Source organism: Eretmochelys imbricata, chromosome 6, assembly GCF_965152235.1.
Source record: "Eretmochelys imbricata isolate rEreImb1 chromosome 6, rEreImb1.hap1, whole genome shotgun sequence".
In the NCBI taxonomy this organism is placed as follows: Eukaryota; Metazoa; Chordata; order Testudines; family Cheloniidae; genus Eretmochelys; species Eretmochelys imbricata.
Genome location: NC_135577.1, coordinates 66,385,294 through 66,399,376, shown reverse-complemented (window position 1 = coordinate 66,399,376; position 14,083 = coordinate 66,385,294). Strand labels below are relative to the sequence as shown.

Here is a 14,083-nt window from a genome sequence, read left to right as displayed (position 1 = left end):
CTTAGCAAGACCACTGCTGTTAAAACGTACAATGCATAAGGGCAAGATCTGGCAGGCCCACGCAAGGAATACACAAGTTTGTGTCAAAGGTCAGCTCCATAGGAGGTCCCTGTGTACTGTTGCACAGCAGGGATTTGGAGTGTTCTGTTGATCCATGATCCATGGCAACATGGATCCAACAGTTGTTCTCCTATGGGCGCAAGTGGTGGAGTTTACTTCAATCCTGAGGGTGGAGTAGTAGGCCCAGAGCAATTCAGCTGCACTTAAGTGGCGTTTTGGAGGACAAAGAACTCTTTATAGCACCAGGAAAACTTCCCAGTGCACAGCCTGCTTTTCAGGCTATGTTGGCAGGCCAAATGTTTGACTTCAGGAACGTTACATTTCTCTACACTGTTTCAGACCATCTGCACACTCAAGAACACAGTATTATCGATTTATGTTTGCTTCACAATTGGAAGTTTATTTTGCAGCCCTAACTGCTAAATTTTAATCTATGATCATATGCTCTGCAGAAACTGATAGTAAGTTCCGCAAGGGAAAAAATCATTTTCTACAGACTATATGGAAGTGCATTTGTTAATCCTTGAGTGAACATATTTACTATTATTTGGAATAGCCATTTTCCAAGGTATTGGTCACCTTAATGCTGTTTTCTGCTAAACTTGTTCAGATTTCACAATAGTAAAGAGAGACACAGGATTACATTTTTTATACTTCAAGGTCTTCTGTAACTGAAATTAAATGCTTGTAACTATACTGCAGATAAGATAAGAAGCCTTCTGACTGGCCTTCACACACACCAGATGTTGGATGATCTTCTTGCAGCTGGCTCAAAGTTCACAAGTGACATGTCACAGCCTCCCGTCTCGTACAGTGTAGAACTAAACTTACCTATTAAAGAAAAGGTCAAGAGAGATCAAATATTCAATACTGCTTCATCGCAGCAGTGCGGATTTCTAAAGAGTAACATTTTAATGGATTGCTATAAATGTAGATCTCAAAACAAATAAGTCATCACATAAAATGTGACTAGCATCATGGATTAACAAAACATCAGGAAGAGGTAGCAAAAGCTTAGCTTGCTTAGCATTCTCCTCTAATACCAAAGTGATGTCTCTCATGTCAATTAACATGATATATTTTAGACACAACTGCAATTCATTATCAACTATGCTTGTCAGGAAAATAAACAATATTGGAAATACAGGGAAACAACAGTGAATTAACCCAACAGAAACACAGTGGTAGCCTTTCAGTGAATATATAGACAAGCTACTTGAAATGGCAAATTGCATTTGTGGGGTTTCATAGAAGACACACTACTGTACGCTTTGAGCCATGTGGCTGTTACAACAGTCTACTCTATCATCCACCATTAGCAATTGGCAACCAGGACATTTAACTAAGGTAGAAATCCCACATGTGGCAAAATTAAGAGGCTTTTAAAGCCAGGTTTCTGCTTGAAAATAAAATTCTATAGAGAGCATAAGTGTTTTGTCAGTTATACTCGTGTCCGTGCTTGTCTTTGGAGAGGAGAAAAGAACTGCAAGTAGAGAGATCTAGGATCAAGCATTTAACAGGGTTTGGAGAATGAAGGCATTATTGGGACCTAAAGAAACACCATTAATTTGATGTTTTTACTTTGGCTAAACCAACATCTATTTCAACAATGATAAGAGAGAGCGCGCGAGCCTGTTCCTAAATCTAAGAACTAAAGAAGAAAACAGTCAGAAATGAAAATCAAGCCCAAACAGTAAACTGCCTGATCCACAAGATATTTATCCTTACTGTGCCCTTCTCTCCCCAAAAACCTGGAAGCTTGCCCATAAGTCCAGATTCACGATATTTCAGCCCAAAGGTTAGAAAATTAATTCTAAAAAGTCTTTTAATGGAAAACGTTCTGCTATCAGCTTTATCTTGTCTAGAATAAATATGATCTCTTGCAATCTCTCACTGAGATACTGTAGTTTTAGAGCTATTAAATCAAAATCAACACTGTAAACTTTAGTTTGTAGGTCCTACATTTTTTAATTTGATACGAAAAATATTTTTCTGCTCCCCTATATTTAAAAGCTGTAGTATGCAGTCCCAAGAACAACACCTAACATGATCAGACCCTCACTTTCCTCCTCTCTGTACATACACCTGACTGCTCATAATTCTTGTAGAGTCTTGGAGGCAGGTACATCTGAGCTCCCCCTAGAGAAGTATATGAGGGTGAAGAGATAGGAAACGCAACTGACAGCCAACAGAAACAGTGTAACTAATGCAAAGTGCTTTTAAATGCACAAAATAAGTGGAAAATATTCGCATAAAAATAAAAACTTCCCACTGAGTTAGAGACTAAGTGCTACTTATAACAGTAGTAGTTATAAAAGAGTAAGGGAAAAGGAACTTGGAGCAACCTGGCCACTTGTAAATTAAACCAAAAGGAAAAAGGCTGTTTTGGCCCAACATTTATACATGTTATAAATTACATACAATGTGCACTAAATTTGGCTAAAGGAAAGCTTGTCCACTATATCTAATTATACTTGCTATGGATTATAGTAGTTAGCGGACACTGTAGATATTTGAATTAATGCTTCAAATGTCAGTGTCTTTTTGTAAGTTTAAGATCTCGGTTAGGCTCTCCAGGTAAGTGTCCATGGTTTGCCAAAACATAAACAATTGTGTTACTGAAGTAAAGTTTAATTTTACCTAATGCCCCATACATCTTCTCTATCACCTCTGATTTATCCCATTTATATAATTAAGTTTCACAATTACAGCTGTAGAAAGATTTTAGTAGTTGAAGCGAACTTCAAGGTCAGATCACACGCTTCATATTCTGGCCAGGACAATATTATTTATGACTCATCAAAAAAATCACATTTCAACACATGAACAAATTATCTTTAAAAGAAACAGGTAAATCAGCTAGGGGTATTCCCAATTCTTGAAGCTCTTGCACAACTGAGCTAACAGCCTGTTATGGGAAGTCAACAGAGCCAATCCACTTAATGCAATCAGAATTGAGTATTCACCAAAAATACCCTCTCAATCTGTTGGATTTAGATAATTTAGTTCAACAAAATTTATGTGCCATTAAGGACTAGTCTACTTTGGTCATCGAAGAAAGTTTATTATCTTAAAAGATTATACTATTACATCAACATTGTCTCAGAAGAGTTTGCAGCTGTGGAAGTTCTAACATACACTTTCTTCATTCCAACGCCTCTTTGAAGCTATCAAAATCCAGACCTGCAAATGCAGAATATGTCAGGCTCTTAAAGGCCATGGTGAGATAAAATATTCCATGTAAGTAGAAATATGACAAATAATTGCAGCAAAAGGCAAAACTCTCAAAATGTAAGATTTCTTATTTCCATTTGAATGAATGCACTTTTACCAAGATATTTGTCATGCTTCACACTTTTGCTTTAAAAAAAAACATTCACTTTTCCTAGTGAAAGTTAGCTCATTTGTGTGAAAAACATGGCTCTAAGATTCAAATTTTGGCATCTTCTCGATAAAACATAGTTGTCCTTTTCTAAAAGGAAAGAAAGTGATGTTCTATTAACATATTAAGTAACCCAAAGCAGGAAAGACTAATAAAAGATTGTTTTTTGGGGGTGAAGTTAAGTTTTGGTATAAGTATAAGTGTCCTACAGTCTTCAAGAATTGCTAAAATGTCATTTAGCTAGATATCATATGCTCAGAAAACCAAGGACTAGGGCAGCATGGAATATTGTAGACAGACTTTCAGCTCAAGTGTGAGATCCTTACAATGCAGTGTAGAAATGACCAGATGAGGAAGTAGTCACAAAAGTTCCTCCCCCAAGTTCTAGTCAAAAGATGCCAATGGACACACATCTAATTCTGTATTTTTAATTATGGAAGACTATAAATAGATATTGAATGTTTACCTACTAAGAATCTATCCCTCTCCATCCTCTTGCCACAGGCATCTTTGAAAATAAAAGTTAAGATTTTTTCAAATCTCATGTTACTTTTAACTAGTTTGAGTACAAAACATCTATACAATTTCAGAACAGTCATTTATCATGTTGCAATTTTCTAAGGCACAGCAGAAGTGATATTGCTTACTCTTGGGAATAAAGAGATAAAAAACTGCTTCAGTTTTAAGTGTTCAGATTCTCAATATACATTTTTATTAAGTTATAATTGTTTTAAGAATTGTGATTTGAGAAAGGAGACTAAACAAATTTCAGCTGTGCAGCAGATCACCCAAACTTATCCTGCAGGCACAGAAATACAGGCAGTAATATGGTTGGCCACCAGATGGCATCTCCCCACACAACTCCTTAGTTACTGTTTGATAGAAATCTTAGTAACCTTTTAGGCAAAGGAAGAAAACTCTGGTTATAAATGTGTTCAGATTAAAAATACTTCCAGAGGTTAGGTCAACCTATTTAGAGAAGCTCTGGATATTGGCATATAACCAACACAGTGCTACTCAAGCACCAAAATACAGATTACATTTTTGAACTGAGATGGCAAGAGGAAAAGATGAATGTGGGCATTTGCTACAAGGATCAGAGAATACTATGTGCCCAAAGACAGAGTGGTGGCGGCTCTAGAATGAGAAGCGTAGAGATCCATGGGATCCTGTCTGAGCTGGCCTTCAGCAGCTACGAGGCGCAAGAAAGGCAGAATCAGCAGCTCAGATAGCTGAAACCAGAAATACTTAACTTGCATAAAATATGCTTAGAATATAAGTGTTCTAAAGTATTTGCCTGACAAATTACTTCCAGAACGCACTTCACGTTTCCAATTGGCTAAAGATCAGTTTGCCTTTGTCTAGCCTCCTAGGGTCTAGTTCTGAAAGATGCTGAAAGCCTTGATGAAGCAATCTGGCCAGCTTAGCACGTGGTGAAGTCTACATTAACATTAGAATGAATTAGAAAATGTTAGAAAGAATTAGCTAACACCATATCTTTAAATCCTAGTCAAGACAAACCCACTCAAGTCAACAGAAGTTGAGGATATTCACCGCTATGCAAAATTTCCTCTCCTTTTAAGATGCAATTTAACTGACCTCACACGTTCAGCTTTGGGGTAAAGTTCATATAATTATGTTTTTGGAACTCGAGTGGTTTTTGGTTGTTTTTTTTTTTTTTTTTTTTTAATATAAAGGTAAGAGTTTATGAAAATAGTAGCCCAAAAATCGAGAGCAACCTGACAAACTACCAAAAGGGAGATTTCCCAAAGGTACAAATGAAAACTAAGCGCCTACTACTTGTGCCTTTAAAAATCCCCCTCCTCCACCCACTCATTTGTTTTTTTATTTTGCATGTTTGAGAACTGATTCAGATTCAAGCTTCAAGCATTTATACTGGCAAGTGATTCAAGAAACGCTGAGAGACAGTATTGTAATTTGTGATCATCTATTGGACCTTTCCAAGGATCAAAATTCTGAGAAAAATCAATAAATTAAAACCTTGCAATAAACTTGAGAGGTAATCATCACCGCCACTTTAGAGAGAAGGAAAAAGGGGTGAAGTGATTTGCCCACGGTCACAGAAGTCTGTGACACAGCTTAGAATAAAACCTAGGGCTCCGAACCCCTAGATCTGTGCTATAACCACAAGATCAATCATATTACACTTTTTAAAATGAAGGATACAGCTGTCTGAAGTTCACAAGAATGGTTTACAGGCATCTCTCTTCCTAGGTCCAGAAATCAAGCACTTGTTCAAGTAAGTTAGCACTCTTCATTTTTAAACTGCCCCACAAACATTAACATCCACACCCCTTTGTGACAAAGGACTTCACAAAATTTACCCGACACCTACTTGCCCTCGGACTTAACTTACTAATCACAGTGAAAAGTATCTGTGCTGCCAGGCCATGCTCCAAAAACCAACATGCTGAAGTGTATTTTTTCCCTTTCATGGGCTCACACCAAATTAAAAGCTGTGTACAGTACATCAGGACAGTCTGTTTTCAGAACATTTTGCTTTTCCTTCCCAACACTGTCTTCTACGCTATATTTTGCTCTCTGCCTCTCCCTTCCCCTCAAAATCTTTGATACTTTCTTTCTGAAGTAACAGTATAATCTATACAAGCCCCCAAACTCCCACAGAATATTAGACATCTAATAACGTGAAGGCTGTATCTACAACTACTACTAAAGCTAACTTTGGAAGTACTGGAAGTACTGAAGATATTGCTCACCACTATCCATCCATCAAGTGCAATGCCCAGTTGAGGAGCCACACTTGTGCCTCCAGCTACTAGGAAAGGAAAGAATGCTGGGATTCTTTCTGCAGGCAGGGCAGAAAAGGTGGGGGAGTAGCACTGTATGTAAGGGAGCAGTATGACTGCTCAGAGCTCCGGTACGAAACTGTAGAAAAACCTGAGTGTCTCTGGATTAAGTTTAGAAGTGTGTGCAACAAGAGTGATGTAGTGGTGGGAGTCTGCTATAGACCACCGGACCAGGGGGATGAGGTAGATGAGGCTTTCTTCCGGCAGCTCACGGAAGCTACTAGATCGCATGCCCTGATTCTCATGGGTGACTTTAATTTTCCTGATATCTGCTGGGAAAGCAATACTGCGGTGCATAGACAATCCAGGAAGTTTTTGGAAAGCGTAGGGGACAATTTCCTGGCGCAAGTGCTAGAGGAGCCAACTAGGGGGGGCGCTTTTCTTGACCTGCTGCTCACAAACCGGGTAGAATTAGTGGGGGAAGCAAAAGTGGATGGGAATCTGGGAGGCAGTGACCATGAGTTGGTTGAGTTCAGGATCCTGACGCAGGGAAGAAAGGTAAACAGCAGGATACGGACCCTGGACTTCAGGAAAGCAGACTTCGACTCCCTCAGGGAACAGATGGCCAGGATCCCCTGGGGGACTAACTTGAAGGGGAAAGGAGTCCAGGAGAGCTGGCTGTATTTCAAGGAATCCCTGTTGAGGTTACAGGGACAAACCATCCCAATGAGTCGAAAGAATAGTAAATATGGCAGGCGACCAGCTTGGCTTAACGGTGAAATCCTAGCAGATCTTAAACATAAAAAAGAAGCTTACAAGAAGTGGAAGGTTGGACATATGACCAGGGAAGAGTATAAAAATATTGCTCGGGCATGTAGGAATGAAATCAGGAGGGCCAAATCGCACCTGGAGCTGCAGCTAGCGAGAGATGTCAAGAGTAACAAGAAGGGTTTCTTCAGGTATGTTGGCAACAAGAAGAAAGCCAAGGAAAGTGTGGGCCCCTTACTGAATGAGGGAGGCAACCTAGTGACAGAGGATGTGGAAAAAGCTAATGTACTCAATGCTTTTTTTGCCTCTGTTTTCACTAACAAGGTCAGCTCCCAGACTGCTGCGCTGGGCATCACAAAATGGGGAAGTGATGGCCAGCCCTCTGTGGAGATAGAGGTGGTTAGGGACTATTTAGAAAAGCTGGACGTGCACAAGTCCATGGGGCCGGACGAGTTGCATCCGAGAGTGCTGAAGGAATTGGCGGCTGTGATTGCAGAGCCATTGGCCATTATCTTTGAAAACTCGTGGCGAACCGGGGAAGTCCCGGATGACTGGAAAAAGGCTAATGTAGTGCCAATCTTTAAAAAAGGGAAGGAGGATGATCCTGGGAACTACAGGCCAGTCAGCCTCACCTCAGTCCCTGGAAAAATCATGGAGCAGGTCCTCAAAGAATCAATCTTGAAGTACTTGCATGAGAGGAAAGTGATCAGGAACAGCCAGCATGGATTCACCAAGGGAAGGTCATGCCTGACTAATCTAATCGCCTTTTATCATGAGATTACTGGTTCTGTGGATGAAGGGAAAGCAGTGGATGTATTGTTTCTTGACTTTAGCAAAGCTTTTGACACGGTCTCCCACAGTATTCTTGTCAGCAAGTTAAGGAAGTATGGGCTGGATGAATGCACTATAAGGTGGGTAGAAAGCTGGCTAGATTGTCGGGCTCAACGGGTAGTGATCAATGGCTCCATGTCTAGTTGGCAGCCGGTGTCAAGTGGAGTGCCCCAGGGGTCGGTCCTGGGGCCGGTTTTGTTCAATATCTTCATAAATGATCTGGAGGATGGTGTGGATTGCACTCTCAGCAAATTTGCGGACGATACTAAACTGGGAGGAGTGGTAGATACGCTGGAGGAGAGGGATAGGATACAGAAGGACCTAGACAAATTGGAGGATTGGGCCAAAAGAAATCTGATGAGGTTCAATAAGGATAAGTGCAGGGTCCTGCACTTAGGACGGAAGAATCCAATGCACCGCTACAGACTAGGGACCGAATGGCTAGGCAGCAGTTCTGCGGAAAAGGACCTAGGGGTGACAGTGGACGAGAAGCTGGATATGAGTCAGCAGTGTGCCCTTGTTGCCAAGAAGGCCAATGGCATTTTGGGATGTATAAGTAGGGGCATAGCGAGCAGATCGAGGGACGTGATCGTCCCCCTCTATTCGACATTGGTGAGGCCTCATCTGGAGTACTGTGTCCAGTTTTGGGCCCCACACTACAAGAAGGATGTGGATAAATTGGAGAGAGTCCAGCGAAGGGCAACAAAAATGATTAGGGGTCTAGAACACATGACTTATGAGGAGAGGCTGAGGGAGCTGGGATTGTTTAGCCTGCAGAAGAGAAGAATGAGGGGGGATTTGATAGCTGCTTTCAACTACCTGAAAGGGGGTTCCAAAGAGGATGGCTCTAGACTGTTCTCAATGGTAGCAGATGACAGAACGAGGAGTAATGGTCTCAAGTTGCAGTGGGGGAGGTTTAGATTGGATATTAGGAAAAACTTTTTCACTAAGAGGGTGGTGAAACACTGCAATGCGTTGCCTAGGGAGGTGGTGGAATCTCCTTCCTTGGAAGTTTTTAAGGTCAGGCTTGACAAAGCCCTGGCTGGGATGATTTAACTGGGAATTGGTCCTGCTTCGAGCAGGGGGCTGGACTAGATGACCTTCAGGGGTCCCTTCCAACCCTGATATTCTATGATTTTATGATTCTCATCAGGGGTGCTGTGCCTGGACCTTGCTCAAATATGTTATCTGGTGTGTTGCATTCAATTTGGAAATGGCTTGTACATCTGAAGTGCTTCACTCACTACCACCACTGGCTGCTAAAAGTGTGGTTACATTAGTCAACAATGTAACACTGTTGCAAAAAAACAAACATCATTTTGGGATGTATTAGTTGGAGTGTTGTAAGCAAGAAATGAGAAGTAATTCTTCTGCTCTACTCCGCGCTGATTAAGCCTCAACTGGAGTACTGTGTCCAGTTCTGGGTGCCACATTTCAGGAACGATGTGGACAAATTAGAGAAAATCCAGAGAAGAGCAACAAAAAAAAATTAAAAGTCTAGAAAACATGACCTAAGAGGGAAGATTGAAAAAATTGGGTTTGTTTAGTCTGGAGAAGAGAAGACTAAGGGGGGACATGATAACAATTGTCAGTACGTAAAAGGTAGTTATAAGGCAGAAGGAGAAAAACTGTTCTCCATTGCTTCTTGTCGTATCTTCAAGTTAAGGTCTTAAATTGCAGCAAGGGCAGTTTAGGCTGGATATAAGGAAAAAACTTTGTCAGGGTGGTTAAACAACTGCCTAGGGAGGTTGTGGAGCCTCCATCATTAGAGATTTTTAAAAGCAGGTGAGACAAACACCTGTCAAGGCTGGTCTAGATAATACTTAGTCCTGCCATGAGTGCAGGGGACTGGACTAGATGACCTGTTGACGTCCCCTCCAGTCCTATGATTAAGGTTAAGATTATATCGCGGAGGTCACAGAATCCACCACTTCTGTAACCTCAATGACATTTTCTGTGTCAGCCCCAGGACAGTGAGGCTGGAGCTGTCAGGAGACCCCGGCAGCTCCAAGCCACCATTCCCGGGCAGACCCCTGTGCTCTAGCCGCCATGCTAGCAGGCACTGGACCACGCCCCCCTTTCTTTACCCTCCTGCAGCCGGGCTCGGGCTTAGCCACATTTTGTCAGTTATTTTTTAGTAAAAGTTAGAGACAGGTCATGGGCTTCCTTGAATTTTTGCTTATTGCCCGTGACCTGTCCCTGACTTTTACTAAAAATAACCATGAAAAAACCTTAGCCTTATGATTATCCATTACTTTACCTTTCTTTCAGCTTCCTGGCTACTACAATAGAGGTGGCCTTTACTACTACTCCTTTCCCTCAACTTTCTGGTTGCTGCCAAGCAGGAAGTGTCTGCTACTGTACCTCTTTTCCCCATCCTCTATTTTTGAGTCCTTTTCCTGTTAGGATGGCTTCAGTGACTTCCCAAGCACCAATAGGTGAAACTGATTTTACTACCTGGGGGTTCTGCTTAGCAGCAGTGAAAGCGGATAATAATCAGATTAGTTTTCACACCGTCGTAACTTGGAAAAACTTAACAATAGTAACAGCAGAGTCTGTTTACAAACTTAAGACAGCACAGCATTTCTACATACTGTTCAAGTTCGGAAGGTTCTCTTTGCAAGTGCAAGGGCTGGATTTATTTATTTATTTATTTTTAAACAGGAACGCTTAGATCTTGCGTAAATTGATGGCACTCACCTAGGAAAACTTCCTATGTGACACGTGCAAGCAGACTTTTCAAGCTCTGATTTTAGAGACAGAAAACTTAGCATGAGTTGAAGACTGACCAATACTAGGAGGAAATCAGTATCAGAGTTGGGCATTTTAATTGAAGAGTTTCTGGTTCTAGTCTTATAACCCTCAATATTAACATCCCAATACTTTAATACGGTATTTACTTAGATTGCTAAAAAGGATGGTGAGATTAAGATTTGATCAAAATAAAGTCTATTACAATGCACTTGGATATAACTCAGGGAAGAGAATACCGAATTGAGAACATAGGACTTATTTAACTAAAGAAATTCGACCAAAAGACTGTCCTCAAACTAAGTTGCCAGTTGGAAACACATTATGAAATATAAGGAGCTAAATTAATACTATATAAAAGCCTCCCAGGTTGCAAGAACAGATTTTCAGAACAACATGGCACTCAGTCTGGGGAGCTCTTTTAGACAGGGGAGTTAAGGAAGAAGTGTGGTTCCTTCCATTTAGGTATGGCTACACCAGGTTGTGGATACAGGTGATGGGGGAACAATTGCTATGCCCTGCCCTGGATGTGATATGATTTCTTTTCTGCTGAAGGAAATAAGATTCCTGGTTTCATGAAGTGCAAGTTCGTGGACATACGGGAGGAGAAGATGCCTGGTCTGGAACTGCAAATTTCAACTCTACACAGCATTCGAGAAAAATGAAGACGTCTCGTCAACCAAATTCAGACATCATTGACACAGATGCCACAAGGAGGATGTGTGATAAGGGCTCTGGAGAGATTAGCAACTGAAGAATCAGACCAGCGATTTGTGACCAAAAGAATGAATGAATTGAGCAGATATTCAACCCAGCTAGAATTATCACATAATTCAGATACTCAGTGAGTCAACAACCAAGAAACCTGTCTCTGCAGGAATGGAACAGCTACTAGGGGCATATCTAATGGATGCCTCCTGCAATATGAAGCAAGCAGCTACCAAAGAGGTTCTTCAACCTCTTAAGAAGGGAAGCAATTTTCATCAGAGACTCCATATTCAGAAGAGTGGACAGAACATTTAGCAAAGGATATGAGACACAAAAGGAACGGGTTGCTGTCTCCCTGGTGCAAAAATACGACATGTGATACAATGGCAAGATTGGGCAGTATTATGAAGTTTTCTGGCAAGTCTCCAGTGGTGAAGATACACATGCCATCAAGTGACAACATCAAATGGAACTACAACATTATAGGAGGGTTCTAGGATCTTGGAAGAGAGCTAAAGAGGAAGTCTTCTCACAGACCTTTCCAATCACATGAGCAAGAGAAGGGAGAAAATGCAAGAGACGCATTGGCTGTATGATTCATGTGAAGCTGAAAATTTTGGTTTTAAGGATGTTGGGCCACATTCCAGTGAGAGATGGGGTTGTATGAACAAGAAAGCCTGGATCTCACAGATAAGGGACCTAATCTTCTTTGCTGGGAACAAGATGGAGCAGCGAGGAGAATATTAAAACTATTAACACAAGGGGAGTATCCTAAGGCGGCAAATGCAATACAAACTCTGTATGTCCTAAACAAATTGAACAAATTTGGCAAAGAACGTGAAGAGAAGAACATTTTCAACTGCTTATGTATCAATGTTAGAATTGATTAACAAGCTATAAGAGTTGGAAATTCTCATTGATGAGAAGAAATTTGATTACTGAACCCAGTGGGATGATTTTCATGACTGGACTGTTAAAATCTCTGGTTATAACCTGTTTACAAACGACTGAGTGGGTAAAAGAGGTAGGGGTTGTAATCTGCACTAAAGATGCTATATATTACCTGGTTTACAGTTATTGATAACTCAGAACTGCAAGATTTTGAATGAATATGGATAATGTGTTAACTAAAATCCCCAAAAAGGGGGTGCCTATTAGACCACTTAATTAAGCCAAAGAACAGGATGAGTTACTCCTAATGCACCTGTCTGAAAACGCGTAGAAAGAAAAACTGTGTTATAGGTGACTTCAATTTGGGAGAAGTATGCTGGTGGCCCCATGGAACCAGCAGTAAAAAAGCATTAGAGTTTCTAAAAATTATAGATACTTCCCTAACACAAGAAGTGTCTTGCACCCAACACCTGGTAACTATTTTGGACCTCATTATGATGGATTAAAATGAATTAATCACTGGACTGGAATCTGGTGGTTGCCTTGGAACCAGTGATCATGATCAGATTACATTCAACTTGGGAAAATGGAGGATTGTGCCAACCAATAACATGTACGTTTCGTGCTTCAAATTAGTTAATTTATCAAAGCTCAGGAAAATGAGTAAAACTGACTTACTTACTGACTTAAAGTAAAACTTTAAGAAGAACTTCTTAGGTGTCCAAAAGGCTATGAGTCCATAATCAAGAAAGAGGATAACTGATTAAAAAAGCCCAATCTAGTTCAGTGGCGAAGTGAAGGCAACAATGATAAATTCGGGGCACTATGACACCAGGTGCTAAATTTTAAAATTTCAGTTTTAAAATAATTTTGACTCAAACTAATAAAGGCATTTACTTGTAAATTCTCAGAAAATTCATTCTGTCCCGAAAGAGTAAGTGCTGCAGTCCTGGTGTATTCTTCATACATAATGTGGCTGAGTTCCTGCTTTAAGAACAAAACTTTATGGAGCAGGAGCAACACACTTTCATAATTCCTGCAACACACAAATTGCAATGATCGATGCTCAATTGAGAACTCAATGATTCATACTAAATAGACAACAAAATCTGGAATTTCAGTGTGGTACTGCTTGAATTTGATGGAGACATATATCCTTCAACATCATTTGGCTAGCTGTCTAGAAACTGCAGGCATTCCAAGGTTTAAAAACAGAACAAAAACAGTCAGTGATTTGAAAGGGTATGATTCACATTTCTGCAGTTAATGTTATAAAACCACAATATCATGAAATGCAAAGTTATGCTTTCAAATTTGCACACAATGGAACCAGAAGATACTTTTGAGTGGTAAGTTCTATGCTAAAACTGTACTTAAAATGTGCACTACACAAAGCAACTCTTTAAATTCTCTCATCTGCACTGTGAAGAATAAGATGTTGCACATTTATCTCCTAATGCAGGATTATTGGTGAGGTCTAAAACAGACTAGCTGTTAGTTTAACAACATAATGATTTTACAGAACTGCACTCAAACCATGTGATTGGTAGATCCTTAAAATAATTAGCAGTCATTGATAAAGGTTATTGTTACAGGTGCCCTATTTTAATATCTTTGCTGTGTTTTTTGCCCAGTAAACTAGAAGTCCCATGTTGATGCCCAAATCATTAGCAGTTGTTTACGTGTTGGAGTTAGGAACCACAGTTTGTTGTTTAGAGAAAGGACCCCCTGAAATCACCTTAATCCAGTGGTTCTCAAACTATGGGGACTGCCTCCCAAAGGAGGCAAAGGAATGTGTCAAGGGAGGTGTGAGCTGTGTGCCTTTAAAAAAAAAAGCTCTGGCTGTCAGCCCCAGGTGGCTGGGGCTCATGCAGAAGGGCTGTGTACACCCAGGAGATGGGAATAAAGGGGACTGCTAGAGCCT

The 14,083-nt window shown here is 40.6% G+C and overlaps 1 protein-coding gene across 6 annotated transcripts in view; it reads right to left on the bottom strand.

Moving 5' to 3' along the window:
* Positions 1 to 14,083, bottom strand: part of PCNX1 (pecanex 1) — a 133,648-nt gene that overhangs the window by 62,801 nt on the left and 56,764 nt on the right. For all 6 annotated transcript variants that reach the window (XM_077818744.1, XM_077818745.1, XM_077818747.1 and 3 more), the window contains one exon: positions 801 to 891. In XM_077818744.1, coding sequence (XP_077674870.1) covers positions 801 to 891 — 91 coding nt within the window. The remainder of the gene's footprint in view (positions 1 to 800; positions 892 to 14,083) is intronic.